This window comes from Haemorhous mexicanus, chromosome 11 (assembly GCF_027477595.1).
Source record: "Haemorhous mexicanus isolate bHaeMex1 chromosome 11, bHaeMex1.pri, whole genome shotgun sequence".
Lineage (NCBI taxonomy): Eukaryota > Metazoa > Chordata > Aves > Passeriformes > Fringillidae > Haemorhous > Haemorhous mexicanus.
Window position 1 is genome coordinate 7,901,966 of NC_082351.1, and position 27,681 is coordinate 7,929,646.

The 27,681-nt window shown below is 40.1% G+C and overlaps 1 protein-coding gene across 2 annotated transcripts in view; it reads right to left on the minus strand.

Moving 5' to 3' along the window:
* The window catches only part of DOCK3 (dedicator of cytokinesis 3), a 185,570-nt gene that overhangs the window by 156,429 nt on the left and 1,460 nt on the right, over nucleotides 1-27,681 (minus strand). For both annotated transcript variants that reach the window (XM_059856243.1, XM_059856242.1), the window contains exons 2-3: nucleotides 9,753-9,836; nucleotides 1,557-1,597 (exon numbers count right to left, since the gene is read on the minus strand). In XM_059856243.1, the coding sequence (XP_059712226.1) occupies nucleotides 1,557-1,597; nucleotides 9,753-9,836 (125 nt within the window). The remainder of the gene's footprint in view (nucleotides 1-1,556; nucleotides 1,598-9,752; nucleotides 9,837-27,681) is intronic.

The window sequence follows — 27,681 nt, forward strand, 5'->3', positions numbered from 1 at the left end:
CACTTTGCAGCACAGCACCTGCAGCTCCCAGAGCAGGCTGATGCTGACTGGGGGTGACACAGATAGAGGCTTAAAAAGACAAATTAAACTAAAACTAAAAGCCCACCATCAAATTTGCATTGAACCCCCAAGGACAAAGTATTCTATTACTTACATACCCTGGAGCTGTCAGTTTTTCTCCCTTTCCAAAGAAAAGCTGTTCAAACCCATTGGGACACCTCCAGTAATTTGCCTTTTGCTGTTCCCATGAGGGCTGGACTCTGACCTTGCCTGTGCCAGTGTGCTCTTGTGTGTTGAGACATGGGGAAAAGAGGGAATTTAATCCAACCTTTTCCCAGGGTTCCACATTCCCTGTAAAGCATATGGCCCTGAATCCTAACAGCAAAGTCTGTCAGTGTGCAAGAACAGCAACCTGCACTTCAGTGGGAAATACAGAAGCAGCATTGGAAAGCTTTGGATTAAAAACCAGCTGACAGCCTCTGACAAAAATGTCAGCAATCAAGTGTGGGCTTTCACTTTTTAGAGCTTTAAAACCATACAATTTTGAAACAAAAAGGTTTGGGGGGGGGGGGGAGCAGGTTGAAAGGAATTTTAAGTACAAAAGATTCCAAATGCTAAGGAAAATTATAGAAGGAAAAATGCTAAATCTAAGAGGAGTGGCTTCATCAGGAAAACAGTAAATGTGCTTGCTTTCAGCCACATGAAAATCCAGGAAGAAAAGAAATGCTGCCTCACTTCCTTGTTTGGTTCACTTCTAGCTAATGCTGCTTATTTCTGGTGTCTAAGAAACCAGGGAAGGTTTGAAGGGCTCTCCTATCAAAACTGAACATATACACAAGCAAAAGTACCAACACCCACAATGACTGCAGACATTTCCTTAAAAGAGCATTGTAGTCATGTCAGTGTAATACAGGTAATTTTATATTCCATAACACATAGGTATAAGGTAAACATGGGGAATCTTTAAATACAAGCAATATTTAAACAAACAGAAATAAATAAAGTGAAGCTCATACAAAAGCACCTATTGGCATGTTTGAATACAAACATTTAAAAAACTTAGATGTCCTCACAAACACAATCATACCAGAGCAGTCAAAAAAGTTCTCCAAGAGCAAAAACAATGGAAAAAAAAAGGCAAATAACCAAATCACATGGTTAAACTGCAAAAATCTGAAACACCCCCAACAACTTACAAAATCCTTTTTCAACAGACTTTTTTCAAAGTTGTCCTAGATTAATAACTCAATTTATTAAATGTGTTCTTTAAAATGCTGCATTTAAGCAATGCAATATCACCCACCTATGCTTTTCTTAGGGGAGTAGGGTGGAGAGGATCAAACTGGATGAGATTTATAAATGCTGAAAAAATTACATGTTACATGTCAGGAAGGTTTCTGATCCTTTGAGTGATTAATGAGTATCACCCAATTTAAAAAGAAATCCAATCCTCCCACAGGAAAAAAGTTAAGAGAAGAAAAATGAAAAGTTTACTGGATTGCAACAGTAAAATAGATTTAATCTGCCATTAGATTAACACATGTATTCATGCTTACCTTGACACTGGGCTTCTTAATGGAAACACCTCTGTACCAACCTGAAACCAGATAAAACACATTATAATATTTGTGGCACTGCTGTCTTTTACACAGAAGCAAACTGACTACAACTTTGCAGTTACTGAGATCATCTAAAAAACCACCTGTGCCTCACATAGGTGAATTTTTACTTTTTTTTTTTGTTAGGGCTTTTGGTAAAAATTACTTTTGTTTTGCTCTGCAATAATGACAAACCCTTAACAACCAGCAATGCTCTTGTTTCTTCCCACCAGGAATAAAAGCAGATTAGCTAGTTCTCATACTAATAATCCTTAGCTCCTGTGGCAAAGATTCATTCAGCACACAGGGAAGAGTCTGCACTGAACATTCTTCCAGGTTGGCACATGAGTCTTGTTGCAGTGCTTATCTTGACAAAATCTCCAGACTTCAGAAACCTGCAAAAGCCATTATCATACATCTCTAATGTGCTTTAAACAAATATAAATTCTTTGCATGTGTTTGGTCTTACATATGCCCAAGTAGAGAACAGGCCTTAGGATCTAATTTACACACCCCATTATTATTCTTGTATTCCCCATCAGGAAACAGCTCCAGACAGGACAATAAATGAGAAGTAAAACACAAAGCTGCTAAAGCTGCAAGTTAAACAGAAGAACCCAGTTCCTGCTGCTCCTCACAGGGGTCACTGCAGGACTCAGCTGGGAATAAAGGGGCTGAACACCTCCCCCAGCTGAGGGGTGGAAAAGCAGCACACTCTGGAGCTGGCCTGGAACAGCCCCAGGCCTGCAGGGGACAGTGGGTGCCTGTCTGGGGAGGGGGCCTGGCCCTCCCTGGCCACCCCAAATTCCTGGGCAAACCTGGCCAGGCCCAAGCCAAATTCAGCCCCCAGGTGTCATTAGAGCTGCAGCCAGGGCCAGCCAGGCACAGCCCTCACCAGTCCACAGCCAACACTTCACATCAGCTACATCCACTTCCCATTAAAGTCCTCTCATTTTCCCACTGACTTCCTACTTACTGTCTTTTTCCCTCCCTTATTTTAAATTGCAGTGGCAGAACCTGCCAGTAATTTGCTATGGAGAATAGAGAAGAACAGAACAAAGTAACTGGGTATTTCATCTCTCTTAGAAAAATGACTTCAGATTTGGCTGAATTATAATAACAGTCTCATAAAGAGGATCAGATGGGGGGAAGAAGGTCTTGAACTTGCTTTAAAGACAGCCTGATAGTCTTGAATTTTTATTTTTTTTTAAAGGGAATCTAAGTCAATATGAAATAAAATAACTGATGAATTCAAGACAATTGCAAACCTTAGTACAGAAAAAATGTAAAAATCAAAATCCATCTTTTTCATTACACAAATTTCTCATGAAGACAGGACATAACACAAAGATTTGTTTTCCTATGAAATCATTGTTTATATTTTAAAAATAAACTACTGTGGTTTTGAATTCATTTTAGTTGATCATTCTTTAGGGCAATCATATCAATATAAACATAAATGCACAAACAACACATACAGACCCTTAACATGAGTGATTTCTAGAACTCCACACAACTGTGCCCACACCTGCTTTTAAGCAACAGATGCTGCATATTTTTAAGGTCACAGAAAAAATAAATGCATTTATCCTGTGATTCACTGTTACTAATATTAAATACAGTCTGTACCTCAGAAATAACCAGACATTTAAGCTCTAAGGCAAACAGAATGACAAACTTCTTGGTAAATGGGGAAAAAATGTGGTTTTATCCAAGTATGCAAACAGACCTGTAAAAAACCAAAACCCAGTAAAGGGGGTGACCGTCAATAATCTAGATCTGCAGGGTAGTAAACAAAAGCCTAGCTAATTTCTGAAGCTTTTGTTCTTCATTCCAAAACAAATTTTCAAAGTTTACAAGCTCTGTGTTTACATAGTTGTGAAATACAGGCAAGGAAGGACCCTGAGAAATCACCCAGCTCATCTGAGCCACGTCTCTAAATCTCTCCTCACATTTAGTCTGATTTAAACAGCATCCAACCATTTATTATCAGGGCTGAATAACACTGCACTCTTTGTCTGTGGAAAATTATCCATACTTCTGTAAAACCTACATTCCAAGGTATTTCTGCACCAGATTCCAAGGAAACTCTATTTCTGCCACTCCACACAGACCAGTTTGAAAGCAGTGGTGTGGCACAGGCAATTTTTTAGAAGAAACTTCTTTTACAGATCAATGCTGGCCAGTAAAACTGCAGGTAACATGTGAAATTTTGGTATAGTACTTGGAAATCTGGCATACTTACGTCAAGTGGAGATGGCAAATCCTCACTGGACAACCTATTTCAGTGGCTCAGACAACATACATTCCCCTTACAACCTGAACTTTCTTTGATTCTATTCAAATATTGGACTTTTTTTTTTCTTTTGGACATCATGGAAAATATTTTGTTGACTTCCCTCTTGTAGTTTTCTTCATATATTTGAGAAGTTGCTACATTTCCTTTAATCTTATAAATTGTGCTCTCCAGATCTTACTTGTTCTTTTATTTTTATCTTTTTAAATGTAGTACAATTTTTTTAAAGTCACCTCTCTCTATTTTGAGTTTCCTTAAACTCTGTGCGAGAAGATATAGTCAAGGAGCTCGGCAGAAGCTGAAAGCCCCACACTGTAAAATGCACAACTCATTCTGTATCACAAAGTAAAAGCTATGGGAAAAGGTACAATGCTTTTTTTAAAGGCACATTTAGAAAATTGCATCTGCATTAAATTATTCCCTAAAATGAACTAAATCTGCATTCTGGAACTAGTCTTAAACACATTAACATTGATGTAATCATTTATCTTAAAGAGCATTTGTTTTGGAGGATTTAATGACAATAGTCATCAAACCGAGGCAGGTGCTTCATCTAATTGTGACCCCAACAAGCACTCCCTGGTTAGACACAACACTGACCAACAGCTTTAGGTGTCACTGCACTGCAAGTAATAACTGCTCAAATTTCAGAGTTATGGCATGCATTTAGTGACACATGGTCTTCAGAGGGTACTGACTTCACAGAAATGGTGAAGATGGGATTTAAAATCAAGGAGAAAAACACAGCTATAAAGTGACAAGAATTTGTGAATAAATGAATGTGAAACGATGATCATGCCTGCAGTGAGGTTGGGTGGGGACGTAGCTGAGATGGCTGATCTGAATCAGCCAAAGGGATATTCCATACACACACATCATTTGGTACAAGAAAACTAAGAATTAGCCATTCTAAAACTACCTGTATCTGTGGAAATCCAGTGGGGAAACTTAAGCCACATTAGAGAATCTGAAAACTGTTGGATAAAGACTGAAAACCCCTCTTTCCAAAGGTGTGTCACACTCAGGAGTCTCAGCAATAGTGCAGCCCTAGTTAAGTTGCAAAAGTAGCTCTGGGGCAGTCCTGCACATCTCAAACTCTTCATTTCGGTGACTGGAAGAACTACCAGTGATTTTTTGATCTTTACTTGAAAGTGTGTTGAATGAAACCAGATAATCTTTCTAAAACCCATCTCATAACTTTTTTCAGATTTCCACTTAATCCAAAAGAGGTCTGTCACATGGAAACAGCTCACCCCTTTAGAGGACTCAGTAACAAAAAAGCAAAAAGGTCCTAATTGAAATATATTGATCTACTTTTCAGAAAAATAAAGCTCAAGTATCAGTGTTAAGTAAAGAATCATGAGCTGCAGACTGTAAGAAAAAAATAAACTCTGCATATAATTTCTTGACAAACAAAATTCTGAAAATAAATTATGTAAGTATTTATGGTAAATCCTAAAGCTAAAATTTGTTCTTAAATAAAGTACTGCTAGTAGAATCTGCTACAGGAACTCAAGCATTCTTCGTCCTACAAAAGTAAATGAACTTGGCAGTAAAGTGAATAATCCTCACACCTGGAGCAAAGCTCTCTTTTGCAAATACAAGCCAATAAACAATTGCTTTTACCTTGTTATCTGCATGTGCACTGCTCTGCAGAGCTGAAGGCACCCAAAGTGGCCCAGGAGAGGGACAGGAGCAGCGCTCAGCAGAAGCCTCCCAAAGCCTGGAGCGCTCTGTCCCGAGCTGGCTGCTCCGCACGTGCCGGGCAGCAGCAGCAGCAGCAGCTGAATCCCTGGCCCAGCCTGCCTGCAGCACGTCAGCAGCAGCCTGGGGCCAGCAGAGCCACAGGAACATGCTGATAATGCTGCCAGGGCTGCATGATGACCTTGCCAGAAGGCAAAGAGAGATGGGATGTGTTTTACTGTGGCATTGGCCAGAGGGCTGTCAGAAGGTGCTCCTGGGCTCTGAAGGGTGACTTTCAATAACTGGGCAAGATCTGTGGCACCACAGGTGTGAGGCTGAGAGGCTTCACTTCCATGGGCCCATCCCACAAAATGCAAAGAGGGGAAAAAAGAATGAAAAGCGTGGGGGGGAACCAACAGGAAAATGGATATCCCACTGGAGACATCTTCCTCAGGCCAAAAACAAATTACTGGGAAGGAGTCACTTTGGCCCAGGCAGCCGCAGGTAAGCTCCTGACTCAGATGGGAGGAAACCTGCAGAGCTCCCACAGCACTGACAGCCTGGAGTGGGACTCCTCCCTCATCTCTATGGCACAGTTTGGAAGCATGGCAAAGGCATCACTTCTCAATCACACTGGATTCATGAAGAATTTTTTTAAAAACCATAATTGCAAGTTATATCTGCTGCTTAAGTGTTCCAAATACCAGAAACACTTATTTTGACCATGCCATCACTGCTGGAATAACTTTAAATATATTTTATGGATGGTTTAAGAACACAATTATTAATGTACACACATGAAAACCATGCAGATAAATTCTTGTGTGGCTAGAAGAATTTGCATGGGTAAGTTAATATTCTTTTAACTGGTGCTTCAGGCATCAGCTGGTGTTTCCATTCTTCAGTGAATATACAAAATTCTCAAGGTATAATTACAGTTACTGAAGCTAGAGCATTTTTAATCTAAAGAAAATTGCCCTCTAGCAATAAAAACAAATGGACAAAACAGACATTTTAAATTTAGTCTGAATGCTACTAGTTACTGACAGCCACTGCCTGTGGCAGGGCAATGGCCATGTGACTCCAAAGACAGAATGTTCTTCAGAATGCACAGTCCAAATGTGTATTTCAAACACGGAGCGTGCTCATACTTTGCCACTTGACAAAAGAAAACTCCATCTTTCAGCATTTCCAGTGCCACACTAATGCCCCTCTGGCATTAGTGCAGCAGAGCAGAGAACTCCACTCAGTGTTTCAGTTCTGCCTCAGTGCCAAGATCACAGTGGAAGGGCTCAGAGAGAGGGAAAGCTGTGAAGGACAAGCACAGGTCCAACTGGTATCTTGATGAACATTTCTAACCTTTGAGTAAGAAAAGTGAAGGATCTGAGGGTCCTTTGTGAAAGCAGTAACTACAAAACCTCCCCAGTAACACCTTGTGCCTTACAGATGGTGTGTGTTTGATGGAAACACAGGTGGGGCCTTTGGTAGCTGCAGAGGAAAGGCAGGCACCAAGCCCATGAGTCTTATTTACTGGAATAGTGGGCAGTGGGAAGCCTTTGTCAGACCTAGGAAGGGTTAAAAAACCAGTGATTTAGAGATTTGTGGTCTAGTACGGAGGCACACAGAGGAGCAGGCACACAAATTTGGGGACATCCAAAAGGTCCAATTTCAAGCATGTGAACAAGGTCCAAAGTAAAAAAGACAACTGTATTTCACTCTATTCCATTTAAAAAATGCATAGACAACAACAATATTTTTAACATGTTATCAGTTGGTAGTTATATTTCTATTTATTAACCTTAGAGATAAATACATTTATGTGGGTGTGTGTGTGTATGCACCTACATTTATTTCTTTACTCTACAAATATCTATAAAACTTAGCTGCAGTGGTAGCCAGAATCTTGAAATAGGAAATTCCCTCCTCTTTCATTCAATTGCTCTAAAAGCAGGGACTGCTTCTTACACCAATCACTACAGAAGGGCACTTGCTCTTTTATAATACAAATACAGTTATTCAGTAAGTTATTATGATTAAAAATAAGCACATTCAGAAGTATAGCAACTCTTTGAATCTTTGTCAGCCTTGAATTCTCCAGTGAGTATCTGAAATCATAGCTCACATCACTAAAAGTTTTTGTGTATGTGAATCTTTTCAACCCAGACAGAAAAATCCCTGCTGCAGACAATTATGCATAAACTATTCAAGAAGTGAAGCTGAAACAGCAATGGTTCTCCTGTGACTCTCACAGCAGTGACCCTTATTTTGTGTGGGTTAACATTATTTTATCCAGTCTGTCTACACAAAAGAATCCCCAGCAAAGAACTCAGAAGTAGAGGACCCTGTTAAACAACCACTTAGACAAGAATGCTTAAAAAGCAACTGCTATTTTTTCCCCTTTTAAGAGTCTGCTTTGCACATTTAGTGTGGTTTTTCGCATAATTCACACATGCAAGAGCTGCAGCACAGACCATCTGAATATTCAGATGAGTTTCATAGTGTGGAGTTCCAGATGTTATTATCAAAATTAATCTATCTTTTTATAACAAAGTCCATGGTAAAGGCACCTCAGCCAAAATAACAGGATGGAGGGCTTAAAATACAAAACCAAAAAAATTCTGTACAAACCATTTTCCCTGTCTGAGGACCTCCTTTCTCAGCAATTTGCAGACTGGCATGAATTGCTTTTGAGGAATCATCCTCAAAACTACCAGCAAAGGAAATACTCAAAGTCTAATTATTTTAACACTGTAAAGACAAGTTGGATTATCCACTTGCTTTTCTGTAAAAAACCTGCTCCTTGGAGATCGTGCCTTTAATTCCCAGTTTTAAAAATTTCCCAGAAATAGTTGAAAAATACCATGACTACTTTCAGCAATTTACATTGTTTAATTCCCTTAGATTTATCCCATCCTAAGCAAAGGGATATTTTTTTCTTGAGCTTGCATCACGTTCTAATTTACAAGACCTGGTAGAATAATTACAATCTGCCCTCAGTGTGTGAGCACAGCTTAGCCCATCACAGCACTTGGGGTTTTTAAAAAAAGCATGGGATTGTTTACAGCAAGCTTCTTTGTGGGTAATTTTCTCCACTGCACTGCAAAGCTCTCATTCAACAGAATTTTTACAAACGTATGTTACTAGAAAAATTAGCATAGAGAAAGTGACTTTTTCATGATGAGTTAAGTCAGTGGGAAAACAAACACCTGAGTACAAGAAAAAGCATCAAGAGCAAAACACGGTTCTAGGCATGAGAGGCAAAGCAGAGCCTGCTGCAAGCATGCAGAAGGTCTGGGGAGCAACATTAACATTGGAGATGAAAAATTACTTTAAACTGAACAAACAAAAAACCACATCTACAACTTTGTGGAATGTTAATTTGGAATTCAAATTTGTGGATCTGGGTTTTGAATTTGTTCAGCACTTCAGGAATAAGGTTACATTATTCCACCTCAGACTACAGTGAAAAATGTACTCTTACTGTATCTTGTCAACCTACTTCTCACCAGACACGTTTTACAACACTTGCTTGAGCATTAGGATAATTCTCCTTTTACATACAACTTCAATCACATTCTTCATTGTGAATAAAGCAGAGCATTAGGACATTCGATTTATTTACACATACATCTCCAGACACATAAGAACTATAAAATTTACAATGGCATTTTGCTTTAGGTACAAAAACATACATCAAGATAATTTTTTAAAAATCCCCCTAAACCCATACTTTTTACATTTTTTCTGATATTGCTAATCTATCTAATAACTAATATTTTCCACCTGTTCAGATGTTTCTAAGTAATTAAACTGATACGCTTAAGAGAAATGCATAACAGTAACACTGAGAAAATACAGTAAAAAAAATAGACACTGATTCAGTACTTTACATGATGAAAATTCAGTGTAAGACCCAGTTACAATACAACAATCAGGTCAGGGTTCAAGATTTTCTGGACAGATGGTTAACTTCAAACACACTGACCCCCTATCAGACTGGATTAGTGCCAAGAGCACTCAGCCTTTCCTACAGAAAGTGGGTCAGAGTAGGTTTTATTCAAGTGCTTTGATTTGATGCATCATGATTTCCAAAGAACTCATTAAAATCTGCTAGATTAAGATATTGGTATATTCTTACATGGAAAATGGGGTTCCTTCTTGGACATCACACTTACCTTCACATTTCTCCAGGATCTGGACAGTTTCACCTAGTTCCAGGACCAAGCCTTGCGGAACAGTTCCTCGGAAGCTGCATATCACTAGAGGGTGGGGAAAAAGAGAGAGAGACATATGAGGCTTGGATCTTTGTGTGAATTTTCTTCTAAGCATAGCCCTTTAGCTCACTCCCTGCATAAAAATAGCTCTTACATAGCTGCCCAGAAAACCCTCAGCCAACTTTTCCTGGTCAGGTGTGTTTATTCCAGCCCTTATCGGAAATTAAGCTCAACACCATAAAAGCTGAGCTTTAAAAAATATTTTTAAATTAAGCAAGGCTTGTAATCACTTTAATCACCAACCTCTGATTTATATTGCATACAAGGATTTACTTGTCTCACAATTCTTACTCTACTCCACAACCCATCAATGGAACAGGCTGCCCAAACTGCAGAGATTAAAACAGGAAATCAACTCTAGCAATTATTTTTTTCCAAGCTGAAACTATTTCAAATATCATCTGTGTATCTAATAGACTGCAAAAATCCTATAATACCATCAATTGTATTTATGCAGACATACAAGAGAATCCATAAGAATCTGTACTTCATTCCATAAGAATCTGTACTTTTACATGCACTATCTAACATGACAACACATCTTATTTTTCCAGGTATCTTTAATTTTCATTAACCAGGGAAAATAAGAAGCCATCTTAATGTTTCAGAAAATACTAATACAATAAATAAAAATACTAAATGAAACTAGATTTTTTTAAAAAGTTTTAAACATTCACAGTGTATAATGATATATTCTTCAGCTATATTTATCAAAAACACAAGAGGGGCATGGACATGGGTAGTTCCCTCAACATGAGATGTCAGAACAAAGGGTGAATTGCAGGTAAGGTCCTACCTGCCCCCAGGCCCAGCATTAAAAACTCCCCCAGGCAGAGACTGAATGCAAGCACTCCAGTAAAACTTGCTCCAGGTAAACGCACGCTCAGGAGAGCTCCCCTGTAGGTCACCTCCACACCCCGGAGCATTACAATGGAATTCCACGAGCTGAAACAGTGACCCCCAGTGGGCACCGTCCTCTTCTCCAAGAGAGCACTCACTCCCCTTGGAATGCAAACACGCCAGCTGTGGTGAAGGTGCTCCCATGTGATGGAGGCACATTTCACAGAATATTCTGAGTTGGAAGGGACCCACCAGGATCACTGAGTCCAACTCAAGTGAATGGCCCATAGAGGGATCAAACCCACAGCCCTGGAGTTCCCAGCACCATGCTCCAACCAGCTGAGTCCAGCTCCTCCCTAAAGATCCTCCCATGCCAAAGCCATGAATGCCTTCTGCCTGCACATGAAGCAGACAGGCTGAAGCCCAGGGGAAGAATACCCAGGAACCCAAGACTCCCACCTGCACCATGTACCATGAGGTAGGTCTCTTGAACCTTGAATTTCTAAGAAATAACAAGAAACGCAGAGACAAAACTTCCACCAGAACAAAACTGCATTTTAACCCTTTGCACAGACTTTATAATGGGCATGGGAAAGGAAGAACAAACTACACCCATCAGGCAAACACCCAGATGAGGCCAGTACAAGAAAGAGTGAAAAAAAGATCTAAAGGGAACCAAATGGCATCAAATGCTCACATTTCCCCAGTGAGACTCAATGCAGGATTTAATCCCAAGAGTTAAGAACTCAGAATTTCATCAAGAAGCCTAAACTGCTCTCTCAGCTCTTATGGCCCAGCAGAAGTCACCGTCAGTTAAATGAGGCTTTAAATTCTTGTTTACATCAGAGGCGGGAGAAACACAAGAACTGGCTCCAGACTGGAATAATGCAGACAGCATAATCCAACAAAACCAAGCTCATCAGCATTCTGGATCCATTCTTCACCCATGAAGAAATCATAAATATGGATTTCAACCAAAGAAAAACTACTGAAAGCCTCTCCCAAAGTGCAGGAACACTGACAACTGAAATGATGAACTGGCAGGACAAAATCAAACCTCCAATGGTTTTTCGTTCTTTTTTTTTTTTTTTTTTTGCCTCTTCAGTATTTTAAATAGCTGGATCCTTTAAATACAGAAAATATTTTCTTTTTTCTAATTTGCAATTTGACCAAACTAAGAATATATAAGCTGATTTGCAAAGTACTGCAAAGTCCTGTATTAAAAAGTGATTTTTTTTTAGTTCAAACCAACAAAACCACTAAAAAAATTCATGTATGTCTCAAAAAGGGGAATTTCAAACAGCTTGAGTAAAAAGCTACCTTTGAAAACACCAGAAAACAAAACAGAGAAGTGTTAATACAGTAATTAGATATTCATTTATGAGAGTCATTTTAGACACATTATTAATTTCAAGAATTAATATAGGTATGATAATATTAAAAGCCAGTTTCCAGACCGTTTTCATCTTTTCTGAACATGCCATGGATCTCATGACAGAGAACCAGTCACAGGACATGTGGGTGTTACTGGTTGTAGACAACAGAAAAGTTAAATCATGGAGGAAAAATAATTCGACTGGTCTTACTCAGCCAAGCCCAACAAGAAACAGCAACTCTGAAAAGTATTATTGCATGCTAACATTGCCTTAGAAGCTCTGAATTAACAAACAGCAGCTGACTTCCTATGACAATTATTTACTGTATTAAAACTACTGAATCAAGGATGTAGCTGGGAAAGAAATTAACAATTCTTTGGCCATCAAATATCTACCTATTATGTAATAATACAGGTGAGTTTGGAATAAAAGCTAAAGGAAAGGTACCAGGAAAAGACAGTACCACAGGTTTTTTCAATTGCTGATAGAATAATTTTTTTAAATATGGTCAGGAATGGTGACTTTAATTTAAAATTTAGCCTTACAGAAAGTAATTCTGATAGATGTGTGAGTTTACAGATACAAACTGTCCATTTTTAATAGGATTCTACTGGTCACACAAAGAACATCTGATAGAAGGACTCTACAATATGTAACTGGCTCTTCAGAATTCAGAGCACTCTGTTCATAAGATAAACAAAGCTCTTTTCTTAGGTCTACTTCACTCAAAAAACCACGACTAAATAAGCAAAAATTACAAAACAGAAATTAACTTATTCCATCAGCTCTAGATACAATCTTGGTGATCACACTCAATTAGAAAATTAATTCTAATACAAAAGTAACACTCCCACTTCATTCTCAATACAACAGTATTGAATCTAATTCCTTTTGGAATCATCAATAAATTATGTTAGTCTCCTCTGTTTGACAATTTTAACAATCAATCCATAGGATTGGTGAATAGCAATACAGGTATTATGAAAACAGTGGAAGCCAAATATCAAGGATAAATGATTTTCCAGCCACACTAAATCGACGTCAGGAAAAATTAAAGAATCCAAGTAAACTGACCCAATAGACCAAACTGTCTTGCTAAACCGTGTAACAAGAACAAAATTTAACACTTATGAAATAAAAAAGAACAGTAAAACCAACTCCTGATTATGACAGAATCATAGAAATTTAAGGCTCTTTTATAGTTTGATTTATTCTTCCAACAATTACTTCCAAAAAAGTTATGGATGTTACTCATTCGTTAAGCTAAAAATGCACTATGTAAGACAATCTTATTTATAGAGTGCCTTTTAGGTACACAGTTCTTCTTAGCAGCATTATTGAAAAATGTGATCACAAATACAAATGAGAAATACAGAGTAATTCAACTATTCTGAAGAAAACCATTTACAGAGAGGACTCTGACAACTGATTTCTTTCCTTTCCACAGAGAAATTCCTACTCTACATGATCACCTACAAACTGTCCATCAGTCCATAAGCTTCCATCATTTCTTACAAGATCCATGTCCTCAGTCACCAGAACACACAAGTAACACATCATCAAAACAGACACAAAGCAAAGCTTTTACCCACCAGTTTACAGATCTGACTGATCCCTTTTGGACTCCAGGATACACTGCTGAAATATTTAATATCCATTTTCAGATATGAAGCCCCTTGCTATCATTCAGCTCTATAAGGAGGTCACAGTTCCCCTCACAAAGTCATTTCAACCAGCAGTTACAGCCAACATTTAAAGAGGAAAGCTTTGAAAAAGCACCACATGCCATGTGATCCAGGAATTATCTCCAAGACTGAAGTCCCTTATCTGTGGTACTTAAAGTGGACCACAGCGAAGGAAATCCTTCCCTCTTCACCTCTGGAACTTATCAGTAAGAAAGGCACAAACCAGCTCACACAGGCACTGACTCTCATGCTGTACCAGAACATATGAAGGGATTGTGGGTACAACATCTAAGAACAGATGGCATTGGTATAATGGTTTCAAAAGTCAGGGGTCCAGGAGATGACAGATTTTTCCTTGCCCGTGGATATGCCCTGACACAGCAGAATATAAACAGCTGCATTGCAAGTCACCAGCAGAGGAGAAACTGCATGAAAAGATAAACAGGACCTGTTAAGCCAATGCATCTTTGCACACCTTTGATTCCTCCTGTGCCCCACCTAAAGCAGCTCCTTGCTGTGTGAACAAAGATGATCCAATTGATACAATTCAGGTGGTTTTACAAACTATGTTCTCAAACAGCCCCTGTCAATAGCTCTTGAAGAAACTGCACTTGGCTGTGATAAGTGGGAAGGTGTTTGCACAGATAAATAATCAGCAAAGTGATGTGAAATAAAAGAGCCATTTCTCTTAGCGAGGACAGATTGAGCAGCAAGCTCTGAAGGGATCTCTATTGGAATCTTTCCTATTTCAATATTCTTAAATAATTAAAAAAAGCTCATTGTTTAGAGAAGCTACAAAGTTTATAAGGCCACTCAGGCTATTCAGAGTAATAAAGAGCTACAGATGGACCCAAGCTCCACAAGCAGAACTGGCAGATGAGCAATGTTCAGTTCACCTGCGTGGCATTCCATGAGGAATGAACAATCCTCACCTCACACACAAAATCATCATCTCCTCCCTTGCTAGTGCCACACTGAATGGAACCCTGGAATGTCAGGGCTCAGCCACTGTCAGAGACCACCCAACATGACACAGAAGATTGTCTTGGGGAAAAAGGGAAGACACCATTACCCACAGTGCTGCATAAAGCTCCCAACGAACCCCATGTGCCAGTTTTTCCCTTTGCCAAAAAGGACTGAACAGCATAAGAACAGGTAGAAAGAAGTGCGAGAGAACATAGCAAGGACTGAATAAGGACTTTTATGTGATTGTTAACCAAGATGGGACTTCTGTACCAGGAAAGCTGAAAGGGTGGAGAGGGCATAACTGACCGAGGGTGCACGGGGAACTGTTGCTATCAATCTCTTCCAGTTCAAAAAGCAGAGCAGTGTCAAATGAAGCAGCAGAGATCAGAACTTAATTAAAGTACTTTTCCACACAGTGCACAAACTGTGAAACTCCTCATGAGATTCTGTGGGTGACAGAAATTAAATAATCATTCAAGCTCCAAAGCCAACAGACAAATCCATGGATGTGCCCCACCCCAGGAAGCAGCGGAGCCTGGGGAAAGCTCCACCCCCACTGCAGCCACGGCCGGGGCTGGGATGGGGCTGCAGTGCTGGGATTATCAAGGAGTCACCGCCTGAGCTTCTGCTGTCCTGGGCCAGTGACTACTTTGGGACCTCATGTGAACACCAGGATGGCAAAGAGGAGAGCACAACTCACAGAGAAACGCTGAAACAGATTTCACCTGTGTCATTGTTGCTTTCTGCTGCCAGCCACACAGGTGGTTTCATTCTTGCGGTGATACAATTTAAAATGTATCTTGCTCTTATAATTCTTTCCGGTTCAGGTTCCCGTGTCCCAACCTGCCCACCCAGTCTCACCTGGGCTGCAATGCTGCCACTGATCATCTCTCTTCTCAAATGGATGCCAATGCCCTGATAACCACAGTAACAGAAACGTGTCACATTTGTCACATCAACAGTGGGAAAATCCAGAACAACAACAGGGAAAAGCCAGAAAAAACCCAGCCCAACACATCCAGCTGCTCATTTCCTTAAAATATCTTTTTTTTTCTTAGCATCAACTCAAAGTTATGCAATGAACTGACAGGGCTATATGCTTTCTCATGTACTTTCTTATTTTTTTAACCTATTTCTACACATTTCACTGAAGACTACAAAAATATTTTGATCTTGCTTAATGTTCTATTTACACTACATAGTATCAGTTCAGCTCATGAGTAATTTGTTTATTTTCATAAAGGAACAGAGCCCTTTTCCTCCTTACTGTCCAAGATGTAACAATGAAAATCAGAAGAATTTATTTAAGTGAGGGCTGAGAAACAAAATCAGTTCAAGAGCTTTCCATGTTTACATTGTTTCTTTTTCCTTCTTCAAATCTAAACTATGTGTCTCTAAATCATTAAATTGGGCTTTTAAAAATTATTATTTATTTCCCAGGTTTCCACATCCACAATAGAAATCATTGCTACTGGAACAGATCCAATATCCTAAACCACACTTTGATTTTTCTTTATCATAAGATGTTGGTAAGGCCATGATTTAATGGACTCTGGTTAATTTGGGGGGAAAATATGTAATTTCGTGAATTTTCAACACATCTCCATTTACAAAAGATAGATCTTCTTGGACTTCATGACAATTTTTTCCAGTTCTCAACTCATTGTTAATATTTTCATCTGCCTTATTAAAATTCTGGTAGCTTGCAATATTTTTAGATGACACTTGCAGAACAAGTGGTTCAGGTTAAAGTATGTAATTTAATTTTTATAAAAAATTACTGAGTGTACTACACTCAGTTTGCAGTTATTCAGATTATGCACTGACCATCCCTCAGTAGATCTTCAACTAAACCCATTCCAGGAGGAATGGCAGGGAGAACACACGGGAGAGGCACAGCTGTATTGCTCCATACCCAAAATACCTTGACAAGGTATAATCACACCGAGCAGACACTGAACTGCGCTCTGTGCTACAAATGTCAAAGTTCTCAAGTTCTCTGAGGGTGTAATTTATGCTTTATAACACATAAACATGTTTTAATCTCACACCTCTATCACACTAGCTAAGAATCTGGAGTATGTGTTTACTTGGGGTAAACACAAACTCTAACATTTCACAGTCCTTATACAGCGTTTTGTATTCAACTGCTACTCACTGTCACCAGTTAACACAGAACACAAGGCAATCCCTGAGCTTAAGATTGATTTAGATTGATTAGTATTAAAGATTGAATTATACACTAGATGAATAATAAATGCTCTAGTATTTAATATTTAAGAAAATAATAATTACTCCAAACTGATAAACTAATATTATGATGAGCATGTATCTTTCCCTAAAATAATTTTTCCAATTAATCCAGCTATTAAGTGTCTAGTATGACACAATATATGCTAGGTTTAAGAGTTGAATAAGATAAACTATTTTCTTCCTATAATACCCAGGTGATAATAAAGGCTCCATGTAACCCAAGAGTCACCAGGCAAGACCAAAGGTGGCTCTAAATCAAATACCTTTTCCCTAACAGAAGCTAAAATAAGGAGGGGAATGAAGGGTATTAGAAAAGAGCAAAGATGTGGCTTCCTCCAACTTGAGATATCTGTGGACTGGGCCTTCCTAAAGAAGGCTTTTATTTGCATTAATTTTATATATGTATTTAGTAGCATTTTCTATACATTTTCTTCTATGGAGCCACCCAAATGTTGTGGAACCACACCCACTTTTAACAGCCCCATCAGCCCAGAACTCCACACAACTCTTCCATCACACAGAAATGGGGGTTCACTTGCTTGGCTCCTGTGTCACCAACACTCCCAGGAACAGTATTAAACAAATGAGCCAACAATTTTTATTCTTCCACTCCATGGTATTTGTGTTTTGAGAATTTTCTAAGCTACCTTTGCTTAATAATGTATTTTCCAAGAAGAGCAGATGTGGATTTTTTGCATTTAGGGATGGCAGAGGGAACAGTCTCCAGGCTAGGGCAGGATGACTGGGCAGGAAAACCAGCACTGACACAAATTATCCCACAGAGGACAAGAGAGAGGCGAGATTTAGCTTTACCTTTCGGCGAGGCAACTGTGTTGCACAACCACGCCTACGGGCAGCACTGAATTAATACTTCCCAAGCCTCCCCATACCTTCCAGTCTGAGCATTTCTCAGAACCACAAACCTTTTCCCAGCAAAAAGGAGAAGTTCTTGAACACAGAAAATTGTGGGTTTAATAATTTTAAATAACAAGATGTAGTTTATGATGAAAAAAATCCTTTCACATTTTTATAACAAAACAAAAGGCCAATATGATTAATTTTTTCCTTTGTGGAACTGCTTGATTAAACCTGGCAGCTTCATAGATTGCACAGTTAGAGTCTGATAATATTTGACAAGGGAGCAGAACCATGAGGAAATTAAAAGAAAAACATTTCCATTTTATTTTACAAATACCTACAATAATATTTTCACCCCCACAATACACCTTTCAAGTATTTAAATTATTAATTGTGGGTGAGGGTTTCAATTATTTGCCAGAAATGAATCTGAGACTTGCAGATTTATTTGCAAGTCCAGGCCTCATTCAGTAAGTACATCCACAAAGAATACAGGGAACAGACCCCAGGTCCAGCACTTCTAAAACATTCCTGTGTTTAAGCAAGATGACAACATGAATAATTTAAATATGGAAGAGAGGATATATCCAATTACACCTTAAAAACCCAAATAAAACATGAAGTTTTTGCAGAAGGGGCATTTCTTGCAGAGTGCACTGGTACGCATGACACAGAACAGGGCTCTAATCCGATTGGAATTGCCAGGCACTAATGTAATACACACACACAAAAAAGATTATCAAAAGCTGATTAAAAGCCATCCAAACATTACAATCGAAGAGTACAGATTAAACAAAAGACATGATTTAGAAGAGGGCTAAATTTTTTTGACCTTATTAAGGGTCTTTATGAACTTTTATGCCAAATCTCGATGAAGAGGAATATACCTCAAAACTGAAAGCACAGCATTACACTTTGGGGTCTGTGTATTGCCAAAATTACAGTACAATTAAGTGAAGGTATTTCAGGCTGCTCGGGGAGCAGTGGCAGTTGCTAGGCAGCATCTGCTCCTGTCAGAGATGCTTCTTTCTTTGTGCAGTACAGAACCTCAGCCAGGAATACTGCCACCAATGGATTATTCCAAGGCAGCTTACTGCCATCACATGGCATCTGCAAAGTGCTCACCCGCTGCCTAGCAACACCGCCTCTTTCTACTGAGTCATACCAGCACCAGGACAATATTCCTGCAAAAAAAGAAACAGATGCCTGAGAAGAAAGGTGATCATTCAGTAGCAGAGCAAAGGATTGCAAGCATCCTTCCCCTGCCCTCCAAGATAAAAATAGAGATTGGGCTCAAAAATCATGAGCTGTTTAAAATAGCTTTGCACATCCTGGTGGCAGGAGGTGGGAGAGAAGGAACGGACCAAAACCCACAGCGCTGTCCACTGCCTTAGCTGTGTTAAGGAACTGGTCTTGAGCTCCCAGCTCTGCAAGGATCTATCCTGTTACTTCGTCCTCTTCCTGTCACTCTATTCCACCAGTTCATTCACCCATACATCATTCCCTCTATGCAGGAAGAGAATGCAGTAGGCTTTTTCTCCCTTTTAAAGAGAGCAAAGGCTGTTTCAGTTTCTGAAACCTTCTCCCTCTTTCCAACACCCAGCTGGCAAAGAGAACTGGGCACGCTCTGCCCAGAGAGGTGAGGAGCTGCTCTGCACTGCTGCATTCCACAGGCTGCAAACGTGAGCCTCTTGAACACTTAACTGTTCAACACCAGGAAGCAAGGTAAGAAACCAATCAAGTTTTGACTCTCCTGGAGGGTGGAGATTGCACCACCTCTCCAGGCACCCTGCTCCAGGGCTTTCCCACATGCACTGTGAGAATCACTGTCCCTGACTGGAATTCGCCCCCACGGCTCCTCCTTTCATCCTGCAGCTCTGAGAAGTGCCTGGCCCTGTCTTCTCTGCACCGTCCTAGACAGCAGCTATCCATGAGGCAACCCTTTCCTATGCTCCACTTCCCAGGCTGTACCACCCTGGATCTTACAGACCCTCCTCTCTCCCCGTGTTCCCACCTCCTCACCTCACCCCTCATGCTGCGAGGTGCAACCCCAGGGCAACTAAAGGAGGAAGAGAGCATTTCCATCACCTTGCTGGTGCCCAGGAACACAGCCAGGGATGTGGCTGCCTGCAGGAGAACACCACTGGCTCATGTTCACACACGCAAAGCCTCGGGGATCACCCCACAGCACCTTCCAGCCTGTCCCATTCTGCACGGGCTACAGCGTGAGACTTTCAGATCTCCCAGCTATCTGTTAAATAAGTTCTTAACACATTAAAGCTACCTGGGCATTTATGGTCAGTTTGGACATTTTCAATGAGCAGCAGGAAGGGAAGGATAGGCCAGATTTATAGAAGTATATTTACCAGCATACAGCTCCTGCATTTTAGCTGAAAACTCTATTTATAGAGTCAGCCTGTACTGGCTGCTACACAAGAACTCTGCTGAAGACATTTCTGAAACCTGTCAATCCACCCATAAGAACTTTGACTCTTTTGGTTTGCAAGTAAAATACAAAAAAAGAAAAAAAGCATTTGACTGACAAAATTGAAAATGCTTTCTTTTCACGATTTTTAACTCTTCCAATCTTTACTGAAGCAAATGTGCATTATTTAATGCTATCAACATCATCTGAGATGTTGGGGAAATCCACCTTTTCTCTTTTTATGTCCTCCATACAGGTGGTACTATTATTATTATTATTATTATTATTATTATTAAATAAACTATTTTTCCCCTATTAAAAGGAGAACATGGTCTTCTGCCAGAAATACAGTCACTCCAGAAGTGGGGGAGAAAAAGCCAAAATGAAACCAACCAAACAAACCCAAGAAGATCAGTAGTTGCAGTTTGGGCCCTTGCTGTGATGAAGAAAGAGAGAGAAGCCTATTTTCTACCTCCTCTGCCCCAGAGTCCAAAGAGAAGCTGTTTCTGTGTTTGAAGCACAATCTTCCTTAGCATAAACTCCTTGGACCACAGAGATTACCAAACACTTATCTGTTAAAAAGAAAAACAAGGGGCCCTCCCCTCAGATCAGTGCACTGGGAAGGGCTGAGCTGGAGCAGCAGGCAGGAGGACGGTGGATGGGTGGATGGATGAGTGGATGGGTGCAGATCACTGTGCACTGCCAGGGGAGCTCCCCCAGCAGGTAGGTTTCCAGTGGATGCTCTGCACACACAGCAGGGCCAGGACCTTTCCAGGTCCCAGGACAGCTCCTCCTACTCTAACAAGGCCCTGCTGGAGGAATGGCCTCACAGCATCACCTTTAAACAGAGGCACAAGCATGGAGAGGATTCCCCTCACCTCTCATCATGCCAGGCCCACAGGCAGTGTCCAGCTCCATCTACAGCCACAGCAGATGTCAGAGCAATTCTATTTCACAAAAATATTGATCCAGCTCTAACAGGTCCAGCAGAACTATACTGTTCTATCTTTGGTTTATCAAAATTCAGGCCACCAATCATTCAGATTATGAGCATTCAGAGAGAGAAATAAAACACAGAGATGCACCGAAGTTCAAACCACAGTTTTCAGTAACCCTTTTTTCCAGGGTTACCGAAAACTGTATTTTTTCACATATTTTTGGATTACTTGTCCCACTCTGGCTGAAACATTCTCACCTGAGCCTACACTCTGTCCATGTAACACAGCCACACATACACAAAGCAGTGCCTAGGTGAAGCAGGCAGCCTCCTGCAGACACTTCCACAGGCATTTTTCTCCACAAAGGAAGAGGTGGGTGAAACAGAAACATCTCCTCCTATCCCCCCACATCTAGACTCAGTTACTGGAAACAGACATTGCTCCCTACAGGGAGTATCCAGCACTGTCTGAGATATTCTCCTATGAAAGGCTCTCTGCTCTCTTCACCAGTTGTTTGGGCAGCCCACCCAGCACCCATCCCAGCAAGGCAAAGGACCATGTGCACTGTCACCTAAACAGTCATATATTGCTTGCAACTGCCTTCTATTTAGCAGTTCTGGGTTTCTCTGACAGGAATTCAAGGGTTCCTTTATCAAGTTCAGAAGACTAAAAGTGCAGGTACCCATAAACATCTTGTTCATAAACATTTTGAGAGGGAAGAAGGGCCCTGCTGCTCAAAAAACACAGCCACAAGAGGTTTCCAGAACAGTGAGGCACCTGCCAAAGCACTCTGTGCTACACTCTGGTACCTTGGGTAGCTCAGGGACTTACATTCAACAGAAAGAAAATAAAATAATTCACCACTCCATCAACTGCCTACTGCCAACACTAAAAGCATTTAGTGCCCAAGATTCCTTGCACTGAAATAAAAATAAAGGTTTGTCTAGATGTTTCAGAGAACACCAGCTTACCTCTGAAAGCACAAAGGCCTGCTTTTAATCACCAAGAGTTAGCTGGCACCACTTGTCATAAGCTTTTCTTAAGGCTTAATATCCAGAAAGACTCAAGAAAAGAAAAAGTAGTTAAAAGCTGAAGAGGGACGGAGGGAAGTCTTATCCCTGGAATAAGTAATCACCTCACAACTGCACTGGAAAGCACTTAGTCTGCTCAAAGCCTCCGTTCCCTGCCTTCCAAATATATTCCCTAAGTTTGGACTAAGGACTTATTGTTTGAACAAACACTAAAACGTGTCTAAGAGGAAGGAATTATGGCCAAAAAAACTTTAGAGATGCTTTCAGGATCTCAGAAGACTGCAAAAACTTCATTTTGACATGGAAAAACTTGAACAGAGTTCAATCAGACTCAAGTGTCTGATTTAAACATCAGACACTTGAGTGAGATATTTTGTATTTGCCGTGAGGTTCAGTGAGCAGACAGAATTTGAAACAGAACAAAGTGAGAAATGTTGTGAGATTTAGGTTGATTCATAACTTAAAAACAATCAATGGAAAGACCACTGTCAATCACAACTGGTTTTGGACCAAGATCCCATGGTATGCTTCCTTTGGCCTCTTTCTAAGTGCATAGCACAGCTGAGAGAAGAACACAACAAACTTAGTAACCACACAAATTTAAAAAATAATTTCTCTGGAGAAGGAGGGAAAAGTTGCATCAGTCTCTTCAAGAGCTAAATAATTTTCCACAGACCTCCCATTCTTTGGTGTTTTCACGCCCACATCTGAAAAGTGCTCCTATTTCTCAAGAGAACAGATCTATGGAATACATATGGCCACCAATAACACCAGTTGTTGGTCCCATCAGGCAGTTACAGCTCTTCTGTATGAGAACCATTTCCAAAGAACTATTTAATGTGTTAATCATAAAAGCTTGTCTATCTACATGTTACTGTGCACATGAACACAGAAAACTTCCTCATTCCCAATTATCCCCCTCTTGTGGGTTTTGAAATGCCAGCAAATACGTGGTAGAGAATTTTATAATTACAAATTCTGGTAATAGTTCTTACATGTTTCCCTGATGTCTGCATTGGAGTCTGACTTGTTAAGGGCAGAACTGCAGCAAAAAAGGCTTTGCAAGGGTAGTGGGACCCAAGTCCAGCTGAGCTATGCCACTGACTGTGCCTTAAGGAAGCTGCTTTCAGAGGACTAATAAAAAGTCATCCTTCCTCTATTCCCACATACAGTTGCAAACCATAACCTGCACCATCACCCCATACTCACACAACAACTTTCTAACCCTTAAGTGGTTCAAAAGTGAAATTTTAAATTTCCACTAATTTCACTCTGAATGCTTGAACAATGAATTTAAACTCAAAGCACACAAGAAACACCTGACAGAACCTGATTAACATTTTTTTTTCAGCAAGTCAGAAGCTTTTAATCTGCACTACTATGCACAGAAATTCCAATTTCAAGTTCTTCCCACCCAATCCTATTTCCATTAAACATGGAGGAAAAGTTGTCCAAGATTGCCAACTTGCATCATCAAATGTCTCTTGTTACTGGATGTATTGTTAGGTGAGGACAGAAAGCCTGAATAACAAAATGTTTCCACCCTTAGAAAATCATTCTAAAAACAAAATCCCTTCTGTGCTGGGGAGGAAGTGCTTTTGCCCCCACCCTACTGGCCAGTGGCTGAAGTCCTGCAGGTCTTAACTGAATATTTAACACAGCACAATAACAAAGAAATGGAGAAAATTGCTCCAAAACCCATCAAATCATCCAAATTTGAACCCCATATTGCACTGGTATCACTTCTTACTCCAGGATCACCCCCACATTCCCATACAAGCCATGCAATGAACTGTTAAACACACACATCTCACTTCTTGCCTTTCTGAGCAATTTGCTTCTCAACTTCATTCTTATTGTATTTAGAAAGTTTTGGCTAATTTCTACTGCAAATGCATTTGTGGACAACTGGTATTTAGATAATCTCAAAGTAGTGATATCTAACAGGTTAGTTCTCATCCAGTTCTGCAAATCAGCTCTTCATGAGAGCTGGTCTTACCAATGTCTTTGGCTTAGTCCTTTCTAGGACAGACAAGCCAAATTATATTAATCTCTTGCCCAAAACAGGACATTTAATCTCCAAGTTCTAGCAGCACCTGCAGAATTCCAGATTTACCCTACTCTGGAGCTGAAGCTGCCCACCACACTTTAGTAACCTCTCCCATCTATAGGATAGTTTCCCATCAGGTGCATCTTGGGAGCTGCTCTTTTCCAGAGACATTTCAAGGTGTGATTCATTTCCCATCCAGTTAAATAACACATATACATTTGCTTTATGATTCCTGACTGACAAATTCCTTTGCTCTTTCTTAAGGCCTACAGGTTAAAAAAAAAAAGGCCCTTAGGAGCAAGGTACTAAGTGGAAATTACTCCAATCCCTGGATCATCCCATTTTCCTGAGCAAATCCCCAGGTACCAGCAGCACTTCCGAAAGCAGTGGAGCACAGAAGGTTTCAAAGTGCATCCCTGCACGTAGCTTTGGTTCCAAGACAGATCCCTGAAGAATATCCTTAGTCACCTCCCTCCTGCTGCCAGACAATTACATCCCCTGGCACAGGGACACAGGAGAGAAAATGAAATATAACCTATGTCCCTAACACAGCACCTGATGCAAGGATTGATACTGCTTCCTATACAAACAATGGACATTTTCCTTATTTGAGAGAGGGACTTTTCTCTACCTCTCTGAAACTCTTCATTTTTAAGCCTGTAACAAACCACTCCAGCGAGCGAGTGAAACCACAGTGCCACTCACAGCCCCCTTCAGCAGCTGCCTCTTGTGTCAACAGCTAAGGCAGGGTCTTGTGCCAAAAGCCCTGAGGAAGGAAGGAAGACTTTTCTAAGTTCTGCAGCTCTGTTTTTCCAAGCATAAATATGAACTGGAAGTGTGCAAGCCAAGGTTTAGTGACAATGGGGGGGAAAAAAGAAAACCAAGATTCTGATCAAAAAGCTGCAGTACAAAACCATAACTAGGACATTGTGATGTTCCACCCCTTCTTAGTAAGGACAAGGGAAAGTTTAGTTGTATGTATCTGTGGTTTTATGCATTTATTTTTCATTGTTACCAAGTAAGCAGTGAAAATAATGATTTAAAAAGCATTTTAAAATAAAACAACAGATTTTAACCCTAATTCTTTGAATAAACTAAGAACAGATTCTGTTGATGCAGACAGGTTCTCCTTCTCCTCCATGACTTAACAGATACATATTTAATATGGTCAGCCATACAAAGTGGTTTGTTAATACAACATCAATCACATTAAAAAAACAAAACTAAAAAACAGACAAACAAAAAACTTTCCTGAGAGCCACCTAAATGTGCTCCTTGCACAAAAATAAAAGAGTAAAGATTGACAGCCTAATGAAATAATCAGCTCTTACACAGTAGCCAAATGTTGTTTACTAGAGTTCTATTTAACTTATCCTTTTAATACATTCATATTTAATACTTGCTTTTTAAGACTAAACTAACTAATCAGATCACTTTAATAAATATTTTCTTAGAGACCAGAGACTGCTGTCAAAATACTAAAACACTAGAGGGCTAGGGAGCCTTATCTTCAATAATCAGTTCAGAATTCTGATTAACTGTGTTCATCACTGGCCATCTTAAGCACCTGTGGAAGAACTGTCTGCTTTGCTTCAGCGAGTCTCAAGTTTTAAAAGCAGAGTTAGGATTACAGGCACTGAATATAAGTATTTCTAAATAGAGGGGAATTACTCACAACAGCTACCAGGTAGTTGCTATAGCAGCTGAGAAATAAAATCAAGGAAGATATATTCAAGGTTGTTAGGAGAGTGTTTAATTTATTTAGAAATATCCTGAGCAATCTTTTAATATCTTTGCTGCAGATGTATGCAGTGATTTGTATGAGAACTGGGAAATACAATGGTGGTCTACAACTGCAAGTGTGGAAAGCTTCTTTTAATTGCAGGTAGGCACAGAGAGCTCCAGAACTGGCCAAAAGGCACCAACGTTCCCATCAGGAAATTTCACATATTCACCTGTGGCTGCACAGGATTATCTGCTGAGGGCTCCAGCAAGCAGAGGAGAAATGCCTTTGGTGCTCCCTGGAAGCCAGTGCAGAACACCAAGCCCTTCCATAGCCAGGTGTTGAGAGGGGAACGTGGTGTCTTTCTGAAGGATCAGTTCCTGTGAAGTATCACCTCTGAGCCAGCCACCCAGGTAAGGCAGCAGAGCACAACCTACTTTCAGCAAAGACAACAGCATCAGAATGAACCACTTTAAATGCTATTTTCCCTTGCCTTGGTACACAAGAACAGCTATGTCTAGGGCCTGGATGCCCAGATGTGCCTTTCTGTTCCACCAGAAACCTCTTTGTGGTATTCCAGTTGCAGAAATAACTGATGCCACTCAGCTTACATCAACAGGGACTGAAAGTTTATTGCCTTAACCCAAAGGCAAATCTTAAAACTTTGCATGGTTCAGCAGGAGCACAGAGAAAACACACAGTGGTTTTTTGGACAGAGACTGCTCTAACCAAACCCAAACTACTAAAGCCCAAAGGCATAAGCTCAGAACAGTGACTCATGCCAAGAAGATTATTTTTGCACATATTACTTGTGGAATCAGGATAATTTACACTGCTATTTCCCCTCTCCCCCCCTCCTTTTTTTGCCAGTGCACCGCCCAGCAGCAAACCCTCAGGTCCACACTTTCTGCAGACTATTTGCTTCAAAATACACAAAAATCACCCTTCCAGACAGCAATGACAGATCTACTCTTGAAAAACTGATATGCCACTCCTCACTTGTAGTAACTAACCCCCAGGTACAAGCAGCATTTTTCACCTATTTTCCTTCTCTGGAGGATTATCAACAAATTTCAATTACAGGAAAAGTAATTAAAGCTACTCAAGAATAAAAAAAGCTTGCCTAGAAATCACCAACACTTGCACAACTCAGCTGTTACCTCAGCCCTACCTACAGGTGTGCTGAAAAATCCCCGTCCTTAGAGGAATATTCTCCAGCCCAGGAAACATCACTGAAATCACACTTGTTTTCATTCACTGCTCTCCCTTCCACATGCCTCTTCCAGACTTGTTTACAACCTGACTGGAGATTTCCCAGCTTTTCTTTTCGAATATCTGCATAAAAAAAATAGTTCACCTGTTTTTTGGATCAAGGTAAAACAAGGATTTTCTTATTTGAGCACATGGGCCAAACAAAAACAAAGACTGACTATCAAACCCTACAACGAAAAACAACTACAGAAAAACAACTACAGAAACACAAGGAAAACAACAAGATTTGGAAGACAGATAATTATTTTCTGATGCATCCATTACAATTATAGCAGTCAGTTTCATCCTAGGGTAACAGAAGTGGCCTCTGCCCAGCAGATGAGGTATGAAAAAAAGTACAGCATCAACTACATTAAAAAACCCCAGCAAAACAACAATTTGGTATTCCTGAGTGCATCCAGCTGGGATGTATC